At 28.0% G+C, this 24,809-nt stretch overlaps 2 protein-coding genes across 2 annotated transcripts; both read right to left on the reverse strand.

Annotated features, from left to right (window-relative positions):
- Window positions 1-12,930: 12,930 nt before the first annotated feature.
- LOC115034496 (scm-like with four MBT domains protein 1) lies at window positions 12,931-16,191 on the reverse strand. The gene is made up of 7 exons (XM_029491711.1): window positions 15,442-16,191; window positions 15,185-15,357; window positions 14,181-14,303; window positions 13,810-14,062; window positions 13,560-13,743; window positions 13,340-13,483; window positions 12,931-13,002 (listed from the first exon to the last, which is right to left on the reverse strand). Exons 1-7 carry the CDS (start codon window positions 16,077-16,079, stop codon window positions 12,994-12,996), a joined length of 1,524 nt encoding a protein of 507 aa, XP_029347571.1. The 5' UTR covers window positions 16,080-16,191; the 3' UTR covers window positions 12,931-12,993.
- A 22-nt stretch (window positions 16,192-16,213) lies between these two features.
- On the reverse strand, window positions 16,214-21,455 carry LOC100569057 (scm-like with four MBT domains protein 2). Its single transcript, XM_029491713.1, has 10 exons — window positions 21,131-21,455; window positions 20,030-20,103; window positions 19,704-19,819; window positions 18,099-18,306; window positions 17,925-18,014; window positions 17,586-17,712; window positions 17,444-17,523; window positions 16,899-17,103; window positions 16,576-16,837; window positions 16,214-16,508 (listed from the first exon to the last, which is right to left on the reverse strand). The coding sequence occupies exons 1-10, from the start codon at window positions 21,195-21,197 to the stop codon at window positions 16,265-16,267; spliced, it is 1,473 nt and encodes a 490-aa protein (XP_029347573.1). The 5' UTR covers window positions 21,198-21,455; the 3' UTR covers window positions 16,214-16,264.
- Window positions 21,456-24,809: the final 3,354 nt, after the last annotated feature.

The raw sequence follows: 24,809 nt of genomic DNA on the forward strand, positions 1-24,809 counted from the left end.
ACCTCTTATAAAATCTAAAGGTAAGATAATTATCTAGACAACCTCATAGGCTTTTTATTATATTTTAATTTATAAGCGAGTTATGAGTACTTTAAGATGTATAAACAATTAAAAATTTTAAAATACTCATAGCTCGCTTTAAAATTAAAATATAATAAAAAGCCTACGAGGTTGTCTAGATAATAATCTTAACTTTAGATTTTATAAGAGGTCAATTTACTCTAATTTTTAAATTAACGGAGCTACACGTGTTTTGCTGAGCGTAAAATTTGCTATGTTATGCACTTGTAAGACGGAGACAACACATGCGGGTATCACATCCTCTTAACACATCCATAATACTGACCAAACAGCTACCACTCACTAGACACGTAATGTATAGCAAAGCGTTACCCACTTGCTTATCTTTTTATTATAATTTTAATTTATTGAATGTAAGAACTTGGTGGAATTACATTGAAATTATTAGTTTTCTTTATTTACTGTCATTTTAATAAATCCCATACCTAATTAATAAATATGATGATAATATACGGTTATTAATAACATTTCTTTTTAGAAACAAAAAGTCCTTTTAGAATTTGTCGTTATTGATCTGATTGTTATTACAATTGGATCTGTATTTTGGGACATTGTGTGCCGGATGCAGCCCGCTTACCATTTTCACTGGCCCGTGCTACATTTCAATTTAGTTTATAAAAATATAAAATGTTAAGACTTTTCTGTATTTTATTATATTTATAAAATTATTAAAACCAATATATTGCTTACCGTAAAAATCAGATATAAATTCTTATCTAGTATTGAATTATTGAATGTAAAATTATATTATTTTTAGGCGTATAGTTGACATTAGGTTTTTTTTTGCTTTCTATGTTCTCTGGCCTGCTAGATTTTCGCACATTCAAAATTGGCCCTCTAGTATCATTGAGTTGCCCATCCCTGATATACGGTAATAAAATATATAATATAACTAGTTGATCCCGTGCACTTTGTTTCCCGTTAAATGTACCAAGCTAAATCTCCTGCGGTAGATCGTGGACCCAGTGCTGTTTGTACGTAACTTTATAATTTAAGTCTAAAGTATCAAAGTTATGTATGTCACTGAACTCCTCTTAAATGGCTGGAATAATAAATTGTGAATGTCGAGCCTGTCAACCAATATTTCCTGCTCGTCCATGAAGGCGTGGCATTATTTTATGTACGTAACTTATATGTGAGTATAATACGCTCAATATTTACGTAATTGCGATACATATAATATCAAAATACAGCGTACAAAAAAATTAAAAGTATTGAATGAATCCACTGATTTCATGGCAACCAATAATAATTATTATTATAATAGTTTTAAAACCCATGGCACCCATTTATAAACAAAAATTTCCACTGTAAATTTCTAAATCTCCGTTTGAGCACATCCCCTGGTTGGACCTAGGCGGATGATTTGCGAATCTACACAATCCGGGGCGTCACTCAAACGCATACAAAAAATTTTTGTGATCAAATTCGGTCCAGCCGTTTAGGAGGAGTTTGCTTACAAACATACGTACAGTAGAATTATATATATAAAGATATGATAATTAACAGTATAATTAAATGGATGGTGCTAATCATGATTCACTACAATTAATAACAGACAGCAATTAGGTATATAATAATATCAATAATTATTTAACTCACTCTGTCTATGCTTAGCTAACTAATACAATGATAATACAATAAAACTCACAGTACTATGGAGTGTAGGAACTGGCCAGCTGTACACTATTATTGTTGCCTTTAAAAGTTACATCTATCAACAATACAATTACAATGATTTACCACACTATAAAGGTATGTATTAGTTGCATAGAATGTTGACTTTTGTATAACATTTCAAATTACATAACTCACAAATTAAGCTATTTTATAACTAGACAAACTGCTTAACATTATAGCATACACTTCTTATTGTAATTATAATATAACTTAATCATCAACAAAAGCAACACTATTGGGCATGTTCTTGACATAACAATTAACAATAGTTTAAAAAAAAAACTTAACTACTTCCTAATGATGTTTCTACCAACTACATCAGAGGTACCACCTTTAAAAATACGAACACACATTTTTTTTTTGTTATCATTAAGCTTATTTTATTATCATTCCAATGAAATAAAATATAATATTATAAATATGGCTCTTTTTTTTATTATGTATGCAAATAATTTTGGTGTACAAAATAAAGTAGTCTTAAAAGAAAATTTGAACGAATTAACATATGGCAACAGATGGCAACCCTGAACTACACATACATTTTTTTGGTTATTACAAAAAACATTGATTACATACATTTGATAATAGGAGTGCCCGACCAGAATATGGTCTGACTCACCACTAGAGGGCAGAACATAATTGTTCATGCGTGAAAAATGCGTCTTTCAGGAACAAGTGTTGTTGTTTAGTAGATGTGACTTACACTTAACGGAATATATCCATCTTTGAAAAGATAGTTATACTTTTGGTTCAAATTGACCAGAGTTAAAAAGTCTATTAAAATTAAACTTGGTAATGATACCGGTTACAGCATTTGTTCACACATTAATTGATGATTCTAATCCTAATGTACCGGCTTGTCTAGCAATAGGGACAGTATTAGACAAGCTAATAGAGGACCTTTAGAGGAGTATTCTAACGATTGGTTAATTGGCATTATTATATATATGTAAAAAAAAACAGACAACCTAATTATTAGATACTACCTATGTATTAAATAATGTAATTTTATATTTTAGTTTCCAGATCCGTTTTTTCATAGTAGATTTTTATTCGCTATGATCAATAGAACAGAAATATTATTGGGTGTCCGGCACCATTTTCAACAGTTTGGAAAAATATAAACCAATGCAAATGAAGGAAAATCCACTCATACTTACTCACAATGATAAAAGTATGAACCATCGGAGGGGTGTCAACTCAGTCAACAGTAAACCTTCATACCTTCAGAGATATTTGTGCATTAACAATAGAGATTCAATAATAATATTTTAGAACAGATAAACGGGTATAACAATTATTAAACATTACGGTTAAACGGTTAGCATATTTAAATATAACAGCATATAGTAAAAGGGACAGTAATAAGTTGAATTTAAAAGTTAATTTAGGAGCTAAGGCGACATTATATTCGGGATATATAAGGAAAATTAGGAAGAACGATATTGTAATCAAAAAGGGAAATAAAAACACTTATATTATATACTTATACTAACAATTATTAATTAATTCCAGGTAAATAAATATTATTCATATAATATAGGTACTTAATTTTTTTTTAAAAATGTGTGAAATAAAATATTGTAAATTACATTATATGTCATAAATGTATAAACAAATTTTAAAATTGAATGTAAATTGTATAACAAAATTGTAAACCATAAAACATAATTTATTGTAAAAGATTTCTGTCTAAAAGAGTGAGCAACTGCCTTTTTTTGTGTAAAAGTTATAACACTTATGTTTATTATTAAATACAATGGCATAGTTTTCAAAATGGTTTTGTTTGATCATTATGTCCATATATTGCAATAATACTGCATTCAATAGAAACAATAGTATTATAGCTATGTTTTTTTGGACGAACAACAGATTGTAACACAATTGATCTGTCTCAGCCCTAAATCAGTATACTTTTCATAATAGGGCCAATTTTAATATTTCTTATATGCATAGGTAGTTATTATAATTTTAAAAATGTAAAACCTTTGTCTTTGTTTGTTGGTAGTCAATCATGAGGTTGGTAATTTGCTGCAGTAACAGAAAAGTTACTGCCTACAGCGTAATATAATTGTATAAATCAGCGGTTCCCAAACTGTGAGGCGCCCCTCCTAAGGGAGCTCTTAGTAGGGGAGGCACAAGACGAGTGATAAATATTGATATTTTTAAATCAACAATACTTTTGTTGAAATGTCATAACTGTTCCAAACAAATATTTCACTATTATGTTAGTATTACTTAAAGTCGCATTAAGGTCGTACAATAATATACTTGATTCGGGATTTCCGTAAATGTCGTTACAGCATTATTGCATTATCGATCTTCATTTTCACTTTGAGAATTTTGGAACAGCATTGAAGATGAATATCCTGAAATATCCAACAAAGCATTGGATGTACTACTACCATTTGCGACATTGTATTTATGCGAAGCAGGCTTTTCTGCAGTTGCTGTATTAATATCAAAATATCGAACAAAACTTAATGCTTAAAAAGAAATGTGTGTGGCTGTTACAACATTGCTACCTAATTTTGAAGAATTATTAAACGGAAAACAAGCACATGGATCGCATTAAGTTTAAATATTCATTGTTTTTTTTTTTTATAAAAATAAAAATATTTTACAATATTTGAAATTGAAGTTTAATAATATTTACTGTTAACTTATATTGTCATAAAAATAAAAATGTTTGTATATTTAAATACTATAAATTTGTAATTTAATTTTTTATGGGAGGCGCTCTTATTTTTTTAAATTTTTAGGGTGTCATGAACAAAAAAAGTTTGGGAACCGCTGGTATAAATCATCATAATGTATATTTTGAAGCTAAATTGAAAAAAAAATAATATTTATATTGTAGCAATTTCATGATATCGATTGTTTTTTGAATAGTTGTAAAGTTCATGAAATAAAAGTGCATTTTACACATTTAGTGAACCACAAAAAAAATGAATGTAATGGTCAATTCAATAATCATTTAATTAACAAATACTATGATTGTTATTTAATTTTTTTTTAATATTATTTTGTATCACATAACTCCATTCTATCTTCCACTTTTTAGGTTTTATATCTATGTAATCATTAATTTTTATTCTCCACCTGCTGCAGCGAAGAAGGTCAAATCTGTTTTTACAATTTTTTTTTTTTTTAAGTTGTCAACTCTTTTTTGTGTAGTTCCTGCGAAGACGGTGGTAAGTGCATTTTATTGTATAGGACGTCTTTGATTGTTTTATGCTACCATCAGTTTTGCGAGAACTACACAAAAATAATTATGACAACCAGACACCTTGAAATAAAAAAAATTTGTGAAAACAGAGATACGACCTTCTTCGCTGCGGTGGGCGAATTATTCTATTCCTTGCATAAATTGTATTACTTATAATGTTTTAATTGTTAAATATTACTAAGTATACTACTATTGTTATTATTATTCTATATTGTAAATAAAATTGGACATTGTCTGTGTAAATATAATTATTAATAAATAAATACACACGGACAGAATAAACAGGATAGATATATATTAGAAAGATATAATCCTGAAAATGTATTGAGATACTAATAATAGTATTCAATTAAAAAAGTATTTTACTTTAAACTTTTAAAATACCATTATAAAAATGTATTTTACGGATACTCAATCAGTATTTTAATATAAATAAAAGTATTTTTTTTTTTTTTAAATTGAATGTATACTATATAATATATTATATTGCATTAGCGTGCCCAGAATTTCTGGCAGGGTAGTCATACATAAGTACATAATACATTGACACACACACACACACATATTGCGTATATATTCCTATTCTTATTCACACCTAAGTTATTAAAACTAATTTAGGTGGGGTAACCAGATTTAACTACATTTACCATAATAAAAAAGTATTTTATGATTGACTATCAATTATCTGATAATAATATAGAATATTGAGGAGGGTATGTTCGCAGAGTAGTCAAGTGCCTACCATGACAACCCAGTGCGCACGCTTATATGTATAGTGTATACCTATCAATATCAGTATATCTATAATTATGTTAGGTACCTACTACTTTAACAATTTCAACAATTTTGCAAATACTATAACGTATTTCTAATGATTTAATGATTAACACATGTCAACATATTTCAATATTTAATTCGCATTAATTTTTCAAATAATATTTGTCATGATACCATTATATTTGGTAGGTTAGGTTATATATTGATATCATATACAATAATATATTAAGTTATATTATTAAAAATATCCACTAACATTATGTTCAAAGTACTATTTCACACGGATGTACTATTTACATTACACTACAAACTACCATTACATTAAACATAAATATATTTATATTGTTTAGGTATTTGAAATGTCAAGCAAACATTTATATTAAATATTAAATTATATTATTAGAAAATATATCATCATAAAGTAGGTAAATAAGTAATAACATATGTAAAAAGTACTAAGATTACACAATTTCACATTAATGTAATAATATGTACACTAAAATAATATATATATAATTATAATCATGATTTTTAAATTATAATAAAAAATATAATACGCTAGGGACGATTCTACCTCTAAAAAAATTGCATAAAACGCATGTCCATTTCATCAAATTCTGTTTTAAGTGCATTTATAGTAGGTTTTTAATGATCAATCATCACAGTTTTTGGATATAAATTTGGTTTTAAATGATTATAAAGCATCATATATTCCATAGGTACCTACATAAAGCAATCTATTATAAATGCCAAATATTTTTAGTAAAATATTAATCATAAAAATTGTAACATACCAATTTATCAATGTTTATTTACTAAGTTAGTTAGTTAAATTAATTAGTTTATAGATTCTGAGCGCAGCAATGAATGTATTGATTTTACAATGATGTTTAATTTATTTTTTATTTTTGTGTCTGTCATAAGCGTTTGAGAAAGTAAACCTGCTTCAATTTTCTTCGAAAATATTTTGTTCAATGGGAAAGCTTCTAGTTCATGCATTCGGGAGATGAATATTTAAAATTCCTAATACTACCAGCTATCTATGTGTTCGTAGATGTGTTCAACGTCATAATAACGAATTTACTATTTAATTATTAATATTTTTGATTTTACCCGAACTCTGTTTGAAAAAAACAAAACTTTTGTTTGGTGTTTCTTAATATTCGTATACGTCATTTTTGTCATATTTATGTAAGTCGAATATTTTATATTAATTATAGTTTATTAGAGTTCATTAAAATAAATCATTAGTACCTAGTGAACTTTTATATTTTTATAATTAATATGAAAATGATTATTTAACGACTTATTACGTAAAATTAACTATTACAGTATTACCTACTTGCTATAATATAAAAATAAACGTCAAATGTCTATATTAAAGAATAACTGATCAAACCGATTATTCGAGTACATAGAATAGACTATATAACTCCATATTTCCATAAACAATGTTAAGAATAAATTTTATTATCACGTTCATTGTGTATAGTGTGTACAATTTAATTTAGGAATGTTAACAATGTGCGTTTACATGTATAAATTAACATTATTACGCCATTTAAATTTTCAAATCGTATTATTGTTAATTGTTATACATATTATATTTTTTGATAAAATCTATTATTTTATCTTTCATTCATTTGAGAAATATTTAACACCTAAGCTAACAATAACTTGCCAGTTATAGTTACTTACTAGTAACTATGAATCGTTAATTATTTTTTTTCAATTAAATTAAAAGTTAAGTTAAGAGATATTTTTAATACATTAACTAAGTTTAAATTAAGTTAACAAATATATCACCACGTAACAAACAATAGCGACTGGCGACTTATTACGTACAATTAACTATTACTTGCTATAATATAAAAATAAACGTCAAATGTCTAAATTAAACAATAACTGATCAAACCGATTATTCGAGTATATAGAAATATAGAATAGACTATACGACATCATATTTCCATAACCAATGTTAAAAATATATTGTATATATAATTATTAAAATATATAATATATACACATTTTTAGTCAGTATTAGTTCAGGCCATGGTCTGACTGGTTCAATGGAAAAGCTTCTAGTTCGTGCATTCGGGAGATCAATATTTAAAATTCCTAATACTACCAGCTACCTATGTGTTCGTAGATGTGTCCAACGTCATAATAACGAATTTACTATTTAATTAATAATATTTTTGATTTTACCCGAACTCTGTTTGAAAAAAACGTAGAACTTTTGTTTAGTGTTTTTTAATATTCGTATACGTTATTTTTGTCCTATTTATGTAAGTCGAATATTTTATATTAATTATAGTTTATTAGAGTTCATCAAAATAAATCATTAGTAGTGGACTTTTATATTTATATAAATAATATTATGAAAATGATACAATTAGTAATTATTTAGGTATATAATTGTTTTAATCGGTTCTATACAAAAAACATGCTGATGTAAATAATAGACGAATAAAAAAAATGAATTGACAAGAAAAAAACTCCCACAAATAAAATAATAAACGAAAAACCAACCTTTATGTGGTTTACGGGGCGTTTTGTATAGGCAAAATAAGTACATTCCGGATGTTATGGCTTGGCGGTGTTATTGTACAAGTATGTTAAATTGTATGCGATTTAAATATTTATGTTTGGAACAGATTGTTTCTCATCACAAAACCAATTGTTAATTCGTTAATGAAATTTAACGACTTAACAGCTTTTAAAACACTTTAATGGGTGTTTAATTATTTTTTTAGTTACCTATCAGCCGTCGGTAGTTCATTGTGTTCTGTAACGTTTGTGTCAAGCAATCGAAAGATTTTTATTTTACTTTCGCCAAAAGTAAAAAGAATGCCACTGGGTGGAAGCACATTAGCACAGTTTATAGACACTAGCAAAGAAACATAATAATTATAATGATATTATGTTATATAAAATATTAAAATTACATACTTTAAAAGCACCAAGTAATGCTGTTCTAATCTATACTTAAGACGTATATTAAAAAAATACTGTGTTAATAATTTTAATGAATTATTGAACAATTTTAATTGAATTCATAGTGCGTAGATATATCCAAAGAGTTCAATCTATCGTCTTCACTGCAATTCTTATATTGCTCTTTGATCCAATCCATTCTAGAGTATGCATCTGTCCTATGGGATCATTATACAGTAACGGACTCCTGTCAATTAGAACGTATTAAAAAAAATCCTTATCTTGCGCAGCTTATATATTAATACATAAAGCATCCTCCACACGACTATTGATTAGTGATGCAGGAACTCTGTCTCATCTCACTAGCAGACAGGAGAGTTAACGCTAACATAGAGTTTTTGAATAAGCTGATGGATGGTCGTATTGATGCTCCCTCTGACCCTCTCTTTTTTTAATTGATTAATATCAAAGTCTCTTCTCGCATTACTAGACACCACGTTCCTTTCGTAGTTCCTTTGCACACTACAAATTATGGGAGAAATAGTCCTTTACACCGCATGATGAGGTTGGCCAATGAGAGCGCCATTTATCAAGACTGGTAAAATTACTACTTTATAATATTTTAAATACTTGCCATTATACTTATATAATTATTGTTATTATTATCTTTTTTCTTTTTTTTTTAAACCTAAGTGTGTTATTTGTATTGATAATTAAATTGTAAATTGTAAAATAAATATCGTAAAACTGTTGTATAGGGCTCCGCCCGTTAATAAATAATAAATAAATAAATAAATATGATAACAATACGAGACAAACACTGATTATTGTAGGCGGCATAGCCCCCTGAAAATACTTGAATGCGCTATATATATATTACAATTCTTGAGTGTTCGTTACCTACTCAAGGGGCATAGATGACGAGTCACAATTTTTTTATACTAGCTATCCCGTATTGTCATATATATTCGGGATTTGAAACTACAAACCAAATTGGGGCCTCAGAGGTGTACGGGATTCGTACGCATGTCATGTAACTGCACTCTGTAACGTGAACTACGTTTGTGTTCAAGCATTGTACAGCATAAAATTATGATAAAAATAACCAATAAACAAAATAAATACATATACTTCCCGTGTTAAATGTGTATTAGTTAATGGGTTTATAGATAGCGTTGCGTGGCATTTGTACTGGTAGTGTAATTAATTTTGCGACAGCACAATTTTGGAGATCGCTAAAGAACTTACGTGGATAACCGTCGTCTGGGTGCAATCGGGTTTGGCGTCAGAAAATCACAAGAAAAAAAAACTGTACGGAAAATCAATACAGTAATTCGTTCAGTAATTGGAAGCACGGGTTTCTAGAGGTATATATAGCATACATATTATATATAATATATTGGTATCAAACACACCGCCACCAGCATTGTCGAAACGGCTTGCATATTATACATCCGATCGATGTGGTGTAATATATAAATATATACGCGTGTGTATACTATATACTTATATATACATTATATCACCGGACGAGCGCGCCAACATCATCGTCCTGCGCCACCGTCAAGGCAACCCGTTTACAGTGTCCATACGATTTATAAAATAGTATTAATTCGTTCAATACGCGCCGCCATTATATTCTTTGTTGCGTGTCGTATATAATATTCATATTATCGTACACACCGCCGCTGATACGTAGTAGCTGTGAAACAGCGCTCCGTACCCACGGACGAAGAGAGTTCGATCGCCTTCGTCGTCGTTGCTACACAGTGTCTTCGTTTCGGTACGCGCCGTCGCCGCACGAGTAGAGGCAAGGTCAACGTCGCCAAGCAGTGGGTCAGTGGAACAATTCAACTATACATCGCACTGTTGTCAATAACAATCGAGTATCAACACAATCATAATGCAACAGTATTTACTATACATCCTTTCGTAAGTTTTATTTATAATTACGTGGGGCAATTAAATTATCTGGTACTTATTTCTTTAGTATAATTATAATAATTTTTTTTTTTACGTTATTTAGTATCACTAGTATTGTCTTGCTAATTTTCGAAAAAAAAAGAGTTAATTCTAATTTAGTGGGATATATTTATGTATTGGAATATTCTATTGTTGGGATTTTCTTTAAAAAAAAAATAATAATTAGCTTCAGTCTATTTAATTTATCTATTAATCGGGCCTTTTTGCTAGTGCATGTCGAATTCAGGGTCAAATGATGGCATTGATTTAAATATAATAGATTTAGATAGCTGTAGAAGAGAGCCGTCTAGTGGAGAATTTTATGAACCAAGTAATGGTATCCTACGAAGGGTAAGAGGGCAATGTGATTAGTAAAGCTCTTGAAGAAAAAAATTACTGCTGTGGAGTATTCCTTGACGTAGCCCAGGCTTTTGACAAAGTCTGGCACAAAGGATTCCTCATCAAACTGCGTGATCAGCTGCCACATACCTGATGTGCACTTCTTGAATCATACTTGACCGACCGTCAATTTCGAGTCATACACGAAGAAGGGATAACCGAATGGAAAGATATATCAGCTGGAGAACCACAAGGTAGTGTCTTAGGACCTATCCTGTACCTACTCTATACGGCCGATATACCAAACGGTGATAAAATAACATTAGCTATGTTTGCCGATGATACGGCAATTTTGTCAACACGTAATAGTCAGCTCACTGCAACTGATAACTCACAGCGGTCAATTGACAATATCTTTGCCTGGACAAGACGTTGGAAAATTAAGATCAATGGCGATAAATTGGTGCACGTTAACTATAGTTACGCAAAACCGAATACATCCAAATAGTACTGATTCCCATTAAAAGATTCAGTAAAATATCTTGGAATGCACCTTGGCTCTTGTCTAAACTGGAAACACCACGTCCGTCAGAAAAAAAATTCAGATTAAAGAAAAAATGCGAAAACTTTATTGGTTAGTCGGACCTCACTCAGATTTAACCCTCGAAAACAAATGTCTACTGTATGTAACAATTATAAAACCGATCTGGATATATGGCATTCAATTGTGGGGTTGTGCCAGTAAGCCTAACATCAAAGTAACACACCGCTGTCAAAACATTGCTCTCCGGACCATCACACTGCAGCCTATTAGTTCAAAAGAAACAACGCAATTCACCGTGATATGATGTTGTCTACAATAGCAGACGAAATCCAAAGGTTTGCTCGCAAACACGAGACGAGGCTAGATCACCATGTCAATCCATTGGCCATCCAACTATCAGATAACTCCAAGGATATCAGACGTCTTAAGCGTCTGAAACCATATGACTTAGTTTAAGATTTTAGATTAAGGTGGGAGGCACTTCATTGGAAGTGACTCGATCAACGTATAAGATATATATAATTTATATAATATAGTATGTAAAATATGTATAATTGTCAAACATATTTGTAAAGACGTTTGGATCGTCTAAATAATATAAAGTCCTAGGACATTAAAAAAAAAAAAAAAAATGTAAGATGAAGACGACAAAATATGTCAGTGTAACGTCCTCATAATTCATATTTTTTAAATAACTAAAAAAATATATATTGTTTTTAAAGTTATTTAATTAAATGAAAACTTAGTCTGACATAATTTATGAAATACTTATTTTATTTACATTTGTATTAGTTAGTCCTAGCATAACTCAACTCTAGTATCAAGTAGAGTAGTCTATTACATTGGTTGATTTTAATTCAATATTATTTAAAACTAATGCTACAAAATTGTGTTATCTTATAATTACTATAATAATATGACTTAAATTGCTGTAAAAATCCAAATTTACGTTTTTTAAAAGTAACAAGCTGGTAAAAATAATTTTTATAAAATAGCTAGTACAGAAGGCAGAAGTAGTTAATTTGTTATTGTATTATATTATATACCTAATACAATACACTCTCTAAACTAAAGTCTAAAGTATGTTCACAATATTCATTGTATTAAGTAGAGCAGTCAGCATTACAATAGTTTATAGTTAATTTGATTTTAATATGAAATGTTTAAATTTCTAATATCTAATGATATTTGTTGTTGTGTTCAGTACTTTTAAATAGTAAATTAACTAAATATATAAAAAAACATTAACTATTGATACAATTAATGTAAAAAAAAAAATATAAAATGAATAAAATATATTATAATGATAAATATAATAAACCTGTATATATATATTATATTATATACCTAAAATAGATATAGGAAAAACATTTAATATTATTTCTGATAAGTCTAATATGGGTGAACCAAAAAAATATAAAACTAGAAAATGTCTGTAGAATTTTTAATCAACCTGTAAAAAACAAAACACATATTTATTAGTACATTAGTAAATATATTATTAATATAATAATATAATAAAATAACAATATATTAAGTATTAAATATTTTATTTTATGATTAATACTAATGTGAAATATAGAAAACATTATCCAGTTATAGAAATATACATTATTATCATGTCCCAATTTATTATAAACAAATACGTTTTAAGATATTTGAACAGAAAGTATAAAAAAATAAAACATTCCCTATTATTGAGTTCTTCTCTAATTTAATACTAGTTAGTAAATTATACTTTTTATAATTGGTTATATAAAATCTAAATAATGAACAATTTAAATACTTACTTGTATATTACAGTATTTTGTTAAACAAACATATTTCACTTCAGCTACATGACACAAGATTCTTATTGTTAAATTTATTGTACATTGTAATCGCACTAAAAGTTGTTCTTCATTTAATAGCATAAATGCTATACCATCAACTTCCTAATATATTGATTGAAAATTACAATAAATATAGTTCAATGATAACTGTTAATATGTATAATTCAATATTATTTACCTCTGTATATAATTTCAGTCCAACATCTTTACAAAACAAATCATTTGTCAAATAGTTATAAACGTCCTTAGAAGACCAATATTTTGGATTTGATGTGATCATAATATGTTCGAATTGTCCTATACCAATATTGAATTTCTGAAATCTTGAATTTTGACGATAATAGTTTTCAAAAGTTGTTTTCCTAGAAATATTCTTATATTAATATTGCCATGTTTAATATAATAGATGTTAATAATAAACAATATACCAATCGTCAAAAATTATAAATTGTTTTTCTTCAATGGTTTCAACTTTAGATTTAGTATTGCTGAATATTTTCATATTATCCATTCTCCTAAGACTATTTTTTTTTGATATAATTTCAGCTATAAGTGATGATTCCAGTTTAGTTTGACTCTGGTTTAATCGAGTTACGTGTGCATTTAAACTAGTTATAGTCCCCAAATAATTCTTATACCTTGCCACTAAAGATTCATTTGACCAATCTAATACTTTTTCAGCTATAAACATTTTATAAAGAAAAACCAATTCAAAATACTTCTTTTATTTAATATTTATTGATGAAGTTAAAAATAAAAAAGTTATTTGTTTAAGATAAAACAATAAACTAATACTTACCAACACTAGTAATTTGAGAAAGTGTTATTTTAGGGCATACAATATTATCACCATGAGATTCACACCTTTTTACTTTTGATTTACTAATGAGCACAGTATCCATTTTAGGTTTTAACAGTGGTGCTATAAACATACGGGAAGTTAAATTATTTTTAATATAAAAAAATAACTATATAAATATAATATATATATTTACATCTGATAGATTTTCAATAACTCAAAGTTTATGAAGACACATAATAATATAATATAACAAATATACAACAACACATGTGATCAGTAAAACCAATTTTATGATGTTAGCTTTAATTTTAGAGTGAATTGACTTATTATTAAATTTAAAGGTAAGAATGTAGTGTCCATTTGGTTTTTAGAAAGATATTTTAATTTTTATGCAATTTATGAGTATGGTTTACTAATTTATTATTGACATAAATAAATGCTCATAACATGCTTATAAATCAAAATACTGTAATAGACAAAGTGCTTACCTTATCAAATAATTACCTTTAAGTTTGATTTTGGACTTAAATATTAAAACCATCAACACAAAATCGGTTCTACTGAATAAAACTAATTTTGTAAGAAATAATGCTATGTTATGTGCTATAAGAGAATGATGTATTCTTGATCTCTTAAGAATAAAAAAAAAAAAAGATAAATTGGTATTTAATAAAGATTGTTCCAAGGATAGAATACAATTTTTGAAAATATGTTCAGTTAAATTAGTGAAGTTACAAAAACAAAAATATTAATAATTTTTTTTTTTCACAGTAGTACAATGATATAGTTAAAACAATTGTTAATTATTGGTTCACTAAAATCATGCACAATTTGAACTATAGAAAATGTATCAATTTTACCGTTATGTAAGTTTCTAATTACTTTAACTTTTTTTATCAAGTAAGTTTGGTATTTGAAAAATCTATTAGTAACTATTAACAAATATCAATATTCTTTTAAATGCAAAACATGCAATCACTATTCCAATAATATACACTGACTTTTATCTTCATAATTTAATCTACAACCATGACGACACCTCTTGTCTTTAGTATTCATAAATAATTCACACATGCCAAATAGATTACAAAGAGCAGAACAATATGTTGCAGCCATCTTCTTAGATTCAGGAAGAAGAAGAGATTCGGTGCAACTATTTTGAGTTCTTGTCCCACTTGAATAAAATAAGTAGAGTTCATACAATTTCTTTCTGTTTAATTATTATTATAATTATGTGACCATTAAATGAAATACTTACTTGGTGCTAACCCGCATTTCAACACCACCAGGACCGTTGAATAACATCTTTTTATTTTTTTTTATTTTCTTCAAAGCAATCCATGGAAATGAATTTAAATTAACAATTATGGTTATTGCTTCTTGTAAAATCAAGGAAATTGGACCAGGGCCAATACTCTCAGGTAAGTTTGCTATTTTCTTTTTTACCACATGACCACCATAATAACAATCTTTGTTAAAGTAAATACATATTTCATTGTTGTTTTGAGAAAAAATATTCAAAGAAGTTTTATCCACCTTTTTTATTGTTTTTACAACATCATTAACTTTTTTATTTTTTTTACTATCAATTTCTTTTGCACTATTCATCTTTTTTGATTTAATATCAACTGCTTCATCAACAAATAATGCATCATAAAATTCTTCATCTAATCCAGGCTCATATTTAACATCCAAAATTAAATCATAATCATTTTCAAAATTTTCCTCATCATTATCAATTTTAATCTCTATTATTGAAGTTAAAGCTAAATCATTATCACTATTATTTTTAATATCTATTTCTGAAGTTAGAGGTAAATCATCATCACCATCATTTTTAATCTCTATTTCTGAAGTTAAAGGGAAATCATTATCACTATCATTTTTAATTTCCATTTGTGAAGTTAAAGGTAAATCATCATCAAAATCTTCAGTTGTTATACCTTCTTCATTTTTTTCTTCAAAACTATCGTCAAAACATAGTTTATCTCTAAAATACAGTTTAAATTAATATATAAATAGTAACAACAAGTAACAACAACAATTAGAAAATAATAAACATAAAGCAACTATTAATTTAATTACTTTTTGCTAAAGTGATAAAAGATTTCTTCTTTTAAGTAATGAGGATATTTTGTTACATTTTCCTCGTCTGATTGACTTAAATTAATATCAATATCTGATAAATAATAGCAATGTTCAAAATCATTAGAAACATTGTATGGAGGTTTTGGGATTCCCAAATTATATTTGTGTTTATTACACCAGCCTACTGGAAAAACTTCATCTGAATAGATTGAACGCAAATGTCGTAAATCTTGATAACTAAATTCATAAAATAAATAATTTATCAGTTTATTTCTACTAAATTTATATTTTACAAATATATTACCAACTCGTATGATCAAAAGACAAAAACATCCAATGATCAGCAAATCCTATAACTGTAGCCATACGAATACAATCAGTATTCAAAGGATCAACAGCTTCTAATTTCATACCTATATGAACATTGTTTATATTTTTTACACATGAATTATCTACAGAAGCAAATTTTGCTTTCTTTTTTATCAAATATTTCAACCATGAAAATTTGTATGGTTCATTCCAATCAGAAGGAGTTTTTAGCAAAAATTTGTGTTCGCTTGCCCAACCTAAAATAATATTGTAATAAATATGTATAAAGCTAATTATCCATAAATTCATTAATCAAACCTGCATGAAATAAATGAGGATTGTCTTTTGTAGCCACAAAACTGATACGTTTGTCTACATCAATGTCATTATCCACTAGAACTTTAAAATAACGATTATCATAGATCTTAACAATTGTAGCAACATAAAATACCATCATTGAATAAGGATTTATTACTTCCAACATATCCCCAACTTTATAACTGTGGTGTTCTGGGGTCTTAGGCTGATAACAGAAATATAAATCAAAAAATTATAAAAAAAAGTATTGTAAAACGAATATGTTATGAATGACTTTGACAGGAATGATCTATATACAGAACCAAATTTTAAAAGGCTTTTAAATTACTGATTTAGCAAAAACAATTTATATTTGGTAATACTAGAAAGAAGATAAAAAAGCATAAATTAAATAATTTTAAGGAAATTTAATTTTTAAATACAGCAAATATTATACTTTTGAAGTATACCTAAATGTTATATTTATAGCAAATTTAATATTACAAGTATTTAAAACTAGTAGTATTTTTATTAATATAATGATAGTTAACATAAATATTGAATACCTTTAACACATCCAGTAATGCACTAGAATCGATGGAATTTTCTAAACTAGCATCTGAATTCATTAATCTCCATGGAAGTCCTGTGCATAAAATAAAGCTTATTATTTAAGAAGTAAGAAAAATATATTTTAGTAAAACTAACCTTTTTGTTCTGCCCACCCTAATGGAAAAATACGTTTATTTAAATAAAATAACCAAAATGGTTTCTTTTCAGAGCACTTTATTCCTTGCATTTGTAAAAATAATCTTCCTCCTACATTTTTAAGAACCTAGAAATAAATATATATTAAATTAATAAAAATAATAAAATACTCGATGTTAACATTTTTTAGTGTTGTAATTAATATATTTAAGGCAGTAAAAAATATAAATATTGTATAATGTATTGTATTTTTGATATCCAAACCCAATAAAGGTAATATGTTGTAAAAAATAACATTTAAGGCAGAAAAAAATATTAATATTATAAAATGTATTGTACTTTTGATATCCAAACCCAATAAGGGTATTCTTTATCTTGAACTTCTACAAACATGTCACACTTGAATATACTATGAATTGGAGCACCTCCCTGAAATAAATACATATTAGTTTAGAATGGACGTGTTTAAAGTTGTTTTGCACCTTAAACAGTTAATAAAATACAAATATATACCATTTGTAATACAACATTTGATACAATCTGCTCACAATCTTGAGCTTTTTCTTTAATAATTTCTGGTTTGATATATGACATTCTCTCTGGATAAGGAAGTATGCATTTTTTATTATTTTTACTTCCCCAGTTTAAAGAATGAATGCGTGGCGATTTTACGTTTACTGTTAACTCTAAGGTGTTTTTTTCATCACCAAAATAATGCAAACTAAAACAAAATATTGTTACTTATTATTATTATTTATTTATTACGGGCAGTGAGCCCAATATAATGCACAAAAATATATAAATTTAACGTAAGTGGGTGGTACAGTTACCCAACTTTACAAATATAAATTTTATGGAGATAATAGTAATAATACAAACATAAGATATAATATACAGTGAGACATAAACATTTACATTTTTTAGGTACATGATAGTAATAATACAACACCTACTGATATCTAATAAACAAGTGAGGGTTCTCATTGCCAAGGCGCATCATCCTATCAATTGGTTGGTTTCTGTCGTAATTGGTATTGTGTGGAGTAATAGCGAAGGGAGCGGATGACCTAGTTTGACGGGAAGGAATTTTAAAACCAACTTGTGCGAGTAGGGAAGGATCATCAATAGATCCATCAATTAGTTTGTGTAGAAAGAGTAAGTTAGCCTCAACTCTTCTATCAGCTAAAGAGACAAGACCTAGTTTTTGCATGACTGGTTGGTAGTCGTGAGGTGGATGATTAATTTTCAGAATAAACGCTGATGAGCTTAAAAATCTTCTCTGGACACGTTCTATAAGAGATGAATCCACTGGCGTACAGGGGTCCCATAGTACTGAGGCATACTCAAGAAGGGATCTAACAAGGGAACAGTAAATAGACTTGAGTGAAGCAGACAATTTAAACTCTTTAGATAAAAGTAGCACAAAACCAAGTGTCTTTAGAGATTTACAGCACATTGCTTCGATATGAGGGTGAAAGCTCAGTTAAGGACAGAGTATAACACCTAAATCTTTTTTCATAGATACCGATTCAACGATTGAGTTATTGATGATATATGTATATTTGATAATAGACCTACTTCTAGAGAATGACATACTGTGACATTTATCTGTATTGAACTGTAGTCCAATAGAATTGAACCAGGAAACCATGGAATTAAGCTCACTTTGTAAAGAGTTACAGTCACTTAATGTGTCAACAAGACTAAAGATTTTAAGGTCATCTGCAAACATAAGGAACTTGGCGGAGGGTATCACATTTTTTAGGCCATTAATAAATAGTGAACAAATAATAGGGGACAAGTGGCCTCCTTGAGGAACACCCGAGGGAATTTCGAACGCTTTGGATGTATGTCCAAAAACTTTGACCCATTGGACTCTGCCCGTTAGGTACGATTTAAGCCATGAAAGAATAGGCTCACCAAATCCCGACTTGTACAGAACATCCATGAGAGTTTGGTGATCTACTCTGTCGAAAGCTTTAGCAAAGTCCGTGAATATGACGTCAACCTGAGAGTGCTGTTCAAAAGCTTTAAGGATGTAGTTGTTAAGTATAATTAAGTTCGATACAGACGAGCGACCATTATATATTTAATAAAATAAAAGTTTATTTTACATACTGTAGTATAGCCCCCTTAGATGAACATACACTTGCAAACCAGTATCCATTTTGATCTTCATTTTCAATCTCGATCACTGATCCAATTTCGATTCCATTCAGTTCACTCTTACAAATCTGTAAATCAAATTGTATTTTATTAGAATGTATCTTTTGATTACAAATGTAATTTGTGATGGAGTTAAATTTTTATATCCATGGCTACTTGCATTTTTACTGGCAAATAAAATAACTCAAACTATCTGTCTATCTGTAAGAAGCAAGTGTCCATGGATTTCAAACTGTTTTAACTCCATCATTTAAACATACCAATATATTACTACTTACATGATGAAAAAAATCTTCAGGAACCACATCTACATTTTTTGCAGCAAAATATTTACCCCAATCAAATATTTTTTCTGAAAACAATTAATATTTAAATAATGTATAGCATAAAAATAAATATAATATTTAAGTTATAGGTAAATACATATAAATGATATAAAAATAGAATCACTGTGTTAACATAAATATATTTTTTGGCCGGGTTCCTACAGATATTTTCAAACCATTTTGAGTAATGCTTTGTTGCCGAAACAAATAAAAGGTAAAAATAGCATAATTCAACCAGGTATATATATAAATATATTAATTATATCATTGTTATAATATATATTATTTATTATTTATATATATACTATTTCTGATGTCAACATCAACATCATAAGAATAGACTCTAAATTGTCGTTTACTTATTTACAGGTAAGAATTTGTATAATATATAGTAAAATCATATCATGATATTCATTGTTAATAAAATAAATGCACTTATTTACAGATCAACACAATTTGTCTATTTCTTATAAATTTAATAGCTTATAAGTCACCACTTATATATACTATATTATTTATCACACTTCCGTAATTGTACAACACACTGGCCAACTGGTGGTTATTTATTAATACATACTTAATTGTCATCCACACATTTTGTCCAAAGTGGAAAATATTAAGTAGTGTGCTAAATTTATGTAACACAATCACCATTTTATATAAAACATTAATATTTTCTTATAGGTATTATACATATTATATAGAACACAATGCAATGAAAAATTATGTTGTTTTGATGATCAGACCTACACAAACTGAAAAATAAAAAGTAAAGATGAAATTGTGGACTGTTTATTTTGATTTTTTAGTCAATTTAATTAAATACTTCTACCTACAGTAAAGTGGCTAAAAATGCACACATTAATTTGGTTTCAAGTCCTTATGATGGGGTTGAATAGTATAAATATTGAATACGTTAAGCTTGTTATTTGATAGCAAAATTGTATATAAGCCCAAAAGTGTCTATTAATAAAACACAATAATAGTATGTCGAGTAGTAGGTAGGTACACTAAATTATCATTTGAAGACAATGCATGGTGAACTTAACTTACCTTCAAGCAAATTGTCGCATAAACTTGACTGATCCTTAGGCAGATCGTTAGGTCTAGACAAACTCATGATATTGTTACGAGTGGATAACGTACAAGATAAAATAAAACACAAATCTAACGTGTTTGCGTAGGTACGAACAATAATGGCTATCTACGCACAAAACTACAGTAAGTTGCACGAGAACACGTTGGGTTCGCTGGTTAAGATCATTTGTATTCGAAGTGTTTCACATTCGTACGCGGAAACGTTAAAGCGACGTTCAGACAAAAATAATATTATGTCGGTGGAGCTTGCAGAGTTCGCCTTCCATCACGGCGTCGCGCGCTGTACCTATTTGCAAAACAAATTTGCACACTGGGAGCGCTGTCGACGCGTACCGTTTGACTTGAGACATTTATAGTATACGTCAAAGAAATAAATATCTAAAATTCCGAATTTTCCGGAAGGCACAAATTGTTCCCACCAGATCGCGTATCGTTGGCCCGTTTTACCGATTGCGTTTGCGTTGACCGTTTGGACAGCCGCGGAGCGCTGTGCTTTTTGGTTCTCCCCCTCTTCGTAATAATTAAAACGTTTCGCTGCAAAACTTTTACGGATAACGTTTCGCATCGCACGCATCGTTACACTATGCCCAACTCGACCGTGTAAACAATTTGACGCACAAAATTAGCGACGGCCGACGGTTCACACCGTATTATTAGATGCTTGCCAGTTGCCGCTTGGTGTGCGACTTGCGTGCGTGTGAGTCAAAAGGCGCATAATATTTTACTGTTGTTTGCTGATTGATATTCGACACGTTTTTTTATAAATAAAACAAAATAATGTTATTTTATATAATATTTCTAATAAATTACATAGGTACGCATACCCGCATATTGTATTTACTACACACATTTAATAATAATACATAATAAATACCTATACATATTAAAATATATTTGTAATAGGTATTAATTAAATAAACAAAAAGGTGGCTAAGTGGATGTCACTCTGCTGTATAAAAAAAATACATGGCCAGTGGGCCACTGTATAATGGATGGTATTAAATTTGAATTCAATGATATAATATCATTTTATACGAAAAACGATTCTGAACGGTAACGGTTGTCGGTTTGACAGTGTGGAAATTTATATTGTTATTACTTACCTATTATTAATGCGGTAGCCGGTGCCCGGTAAGTTGAATTAATATTATAAAATTACCACAAAATAAATTCTATAATAATATTCTTGGTTATTTTATGTACCTACCTAATTTCCTCCAAAATTCGAACATAAAATAACTATAAAAAAAAACTGATCCTTGTATTAAATATTGACGCTTTTTGGCCCAACAAAATATACGGTTTTATTAATATTTATAGAAAAAAAAACTAAAAAAATTGAAATTTGAAATAGTCCGTAAACAGCTCAAAACACGTCAAAATATTTTGAAAATTTTATCAAGTATAGGAATCCATAAAATAAACTTAGGATATAAATCTCAAGTATCTACGGTTATTCGTTTTTTAATTAAAACAAAATAAGAAAATCGGTATAGGTAGGTACGTAGGTACATGAGAAATCGAGTGAATATCCAATGTTGTAAACATATTGACATATTATAGACATTTTTTTGTTGATAAAGGTAGATATCATTATAAGGAATTTTAAAATCTTAAATTTATATGTACAGTTAAAACCATAAATAACGATAAGATTTCTGTTACCTATATTTTTGTAATGTTAAAAATATTATTCGTGGTTATATACAATTTGAAGAGTATATTAGGTATTATTATATTTTATACATTCAATGACATTTTAAATTGTAATTTTTATTTGTAAAATAAATTTAACCTACTGTTTTAGGTATTGCGTCGTCTCAGAATGAAAAGGTTCTAACGTAATTTTTGTAATTGTTGAGGTGAACGTTTTTAAGTTAACCCGTTACCTATCATTCACGTATGAATTAGAACCTTTTCATTCTCTATATCTCATTGAATAATCAACGGATCGATACGATTTCAGGATTGAATTATACAACAAAAAATATTAAATAATAATATGCAAAAAAACAATTTTTCAAAAAAATTGATTTAGAACCTTTTCATTTTGAAACGACGATTGATGCTGAATACTAAAATTAATTACTTTAATCATAATAAATTACTTAGTAGTATAAAAGGCTAACAGACCGTCTTTGTTTAAAATCGTTTTTTATTTATATATCGATTTTACACATTTAAATTCAAATTTTACACCATTCAATACAGCAGGAGCTAAAATACTGTATCCCCAGAATGAAAAATGTGTGTCCCAAGTTTTATGACGTGTTTTTAGTTTTGTAGAAATAGGTAACAAACATTAATCATTTAATATTTTAATTGAATAGTTACCTATTCTGTTAACTTAACTTAAGTTAATTACTTATTTTATTTCTATACTATGGACAAGTTTGTTATGAAAAAAAAAAAAGGTGGGTAAGTGGATGTCACTCTGCTGTACAGTAGATTACAAGTGGGTCACTGTATAATGGATGGTATTAAATTTGAATTCAATGATACAATATCATTGTATAAGAAAAACGATTCTGAGCGGAGACGGTATGTCAGTCTAGGTATAAGACATAATATTATATATGGTATTAAAAAAAAATTGACCTATAATAGGTACCTATAATAAATTCCAAATTAAATATTAATCATATCACAATATCTATTAGGTACTTATAACGCGTTATACATCAACAACAAACCGTGATACTATCATAGATATATAATAGTATACTTAAGAAGTTTCAAGTATACCCACGAAATATATTATACAATCACAACAAAATAACTAAAATGGTTATTCCAGGTTTTTAATATGTAATTTCGTCCAAATTTGAACTTAAAATGACTATAAAAATAAACTGTGTAAATGTATTTTTTAGATTTTTTGGTAACAGAATTAATTACTTACGTGGAACTTTGTTCTAAATTTTCAATTTTTAGATACAAAAGTTGAACATTTTATAAATTTTTAACAAAAAAATAATTATTCAAATTTAAATTTGATAAATTTTGTCAAAATTCAATCTTTAAATGCTTATAAAAAAAAATTGTGCTTTTGTATTTTTAATATTTTTCTACTGCTATTGTAACAATATATTAGGAGCCTTGTATTAATTTTTTAAACTTTTGGCCCAACAGATAAAACTTTATTGATATTTATAGAAAAAAAAACTAAAAAAATTGAAAACTGACAATGCCTGTAAACAGCTCAAAAAGAGTCAAATTATTTTCAAAATTTTATCGTATATAGAAAATACTAATATAAACATTCAGTGAAATTTTCAAGTATCTACAGTCATTTGTTTTTTAATTACAACAAAATAAGAAAATCGTTACGTGAGAAATCGAGTGAATATCAAATGTTGTAAAAATATGAATTTCAAACGCTCATAAATATTTTATTCGAGTTTCTTAAGACATTTTTTTTTTTTTTGATAAAGGTAGATAATCCTATAAGGAATCTTGTATTACATTTTAAAATCTTAGTTCTAAAAAGAAAAATTTTTACGAATTATTAACTCAAAATAATTTGCTAATTTTCGTGATTTTTCCATATTTTGTCAATTTTTCAACTTTAAATGCTAATAAAAAAAACTGTGACTAAGGATTTTTAATATTTTTCAAATGTCATTGTAACAAT

This window comes from Acyrthosiphon pisum, chromosome X (assembly GCF_005508785.2).
Source record: "Acyrthosiphon pisum isolate AL4f chromosome X, pea_aphid_22Mar2018_4r6ur, whole genome shotgun sequence".
Lineage (NCBI taxonomy): Eukaryota > Metazoa > Arthropoda > Insecta > Hemiptera > Aphididae > Acyrthosiphon > Acyrthosiphon pisum.

Excerpts from the sequence above, each read along its gene's own strand:
- LOC115034496 (XM_029491711.1), bottom strand. The coding sequence starts at position 16,079 with ATGGAAATTAAAAATGATAGTGATAATGATTTCCCTTTAACTTCAGAA. Across the intron at positions 13,744-13,809 it reads TTTATAATTTTTGACGATTG|GAAAACAACTTTTGAAAACT; the intron begins GTATATTGTTTA and ends GAATATTTCTAG. Across the intron at positions 13,484-13,559 it reads GACTGAAATTATATACAGAG|GAAGTTGATGGTATAGCATT; the intron begins GTAAATAATATT and ends TCAATATATTAG.
- LOC100569057 (XM_029491713.1), bottom strand. The coding sequence starts at position 21,197 with ATGAGTTTGTCTAGACCTAACGATCTGCCTAAGGATCAGTCAAGTTTA. Across the intron at positions 17,713-17,924 it reads ATTGGGTTTGGATATCAAAA|GTTCTTAAAAATGTAGGAGG; the intron begins GTACAATACATT and ends ATTTATTTCTAG. Across the intron at positions 16,509-16,575 it reads TCTTTTGATCATACGAGTTG|TTATCAAGATTTACGACATT; the intron begins GTAATATATTTG and ends TTATGAATTTAG.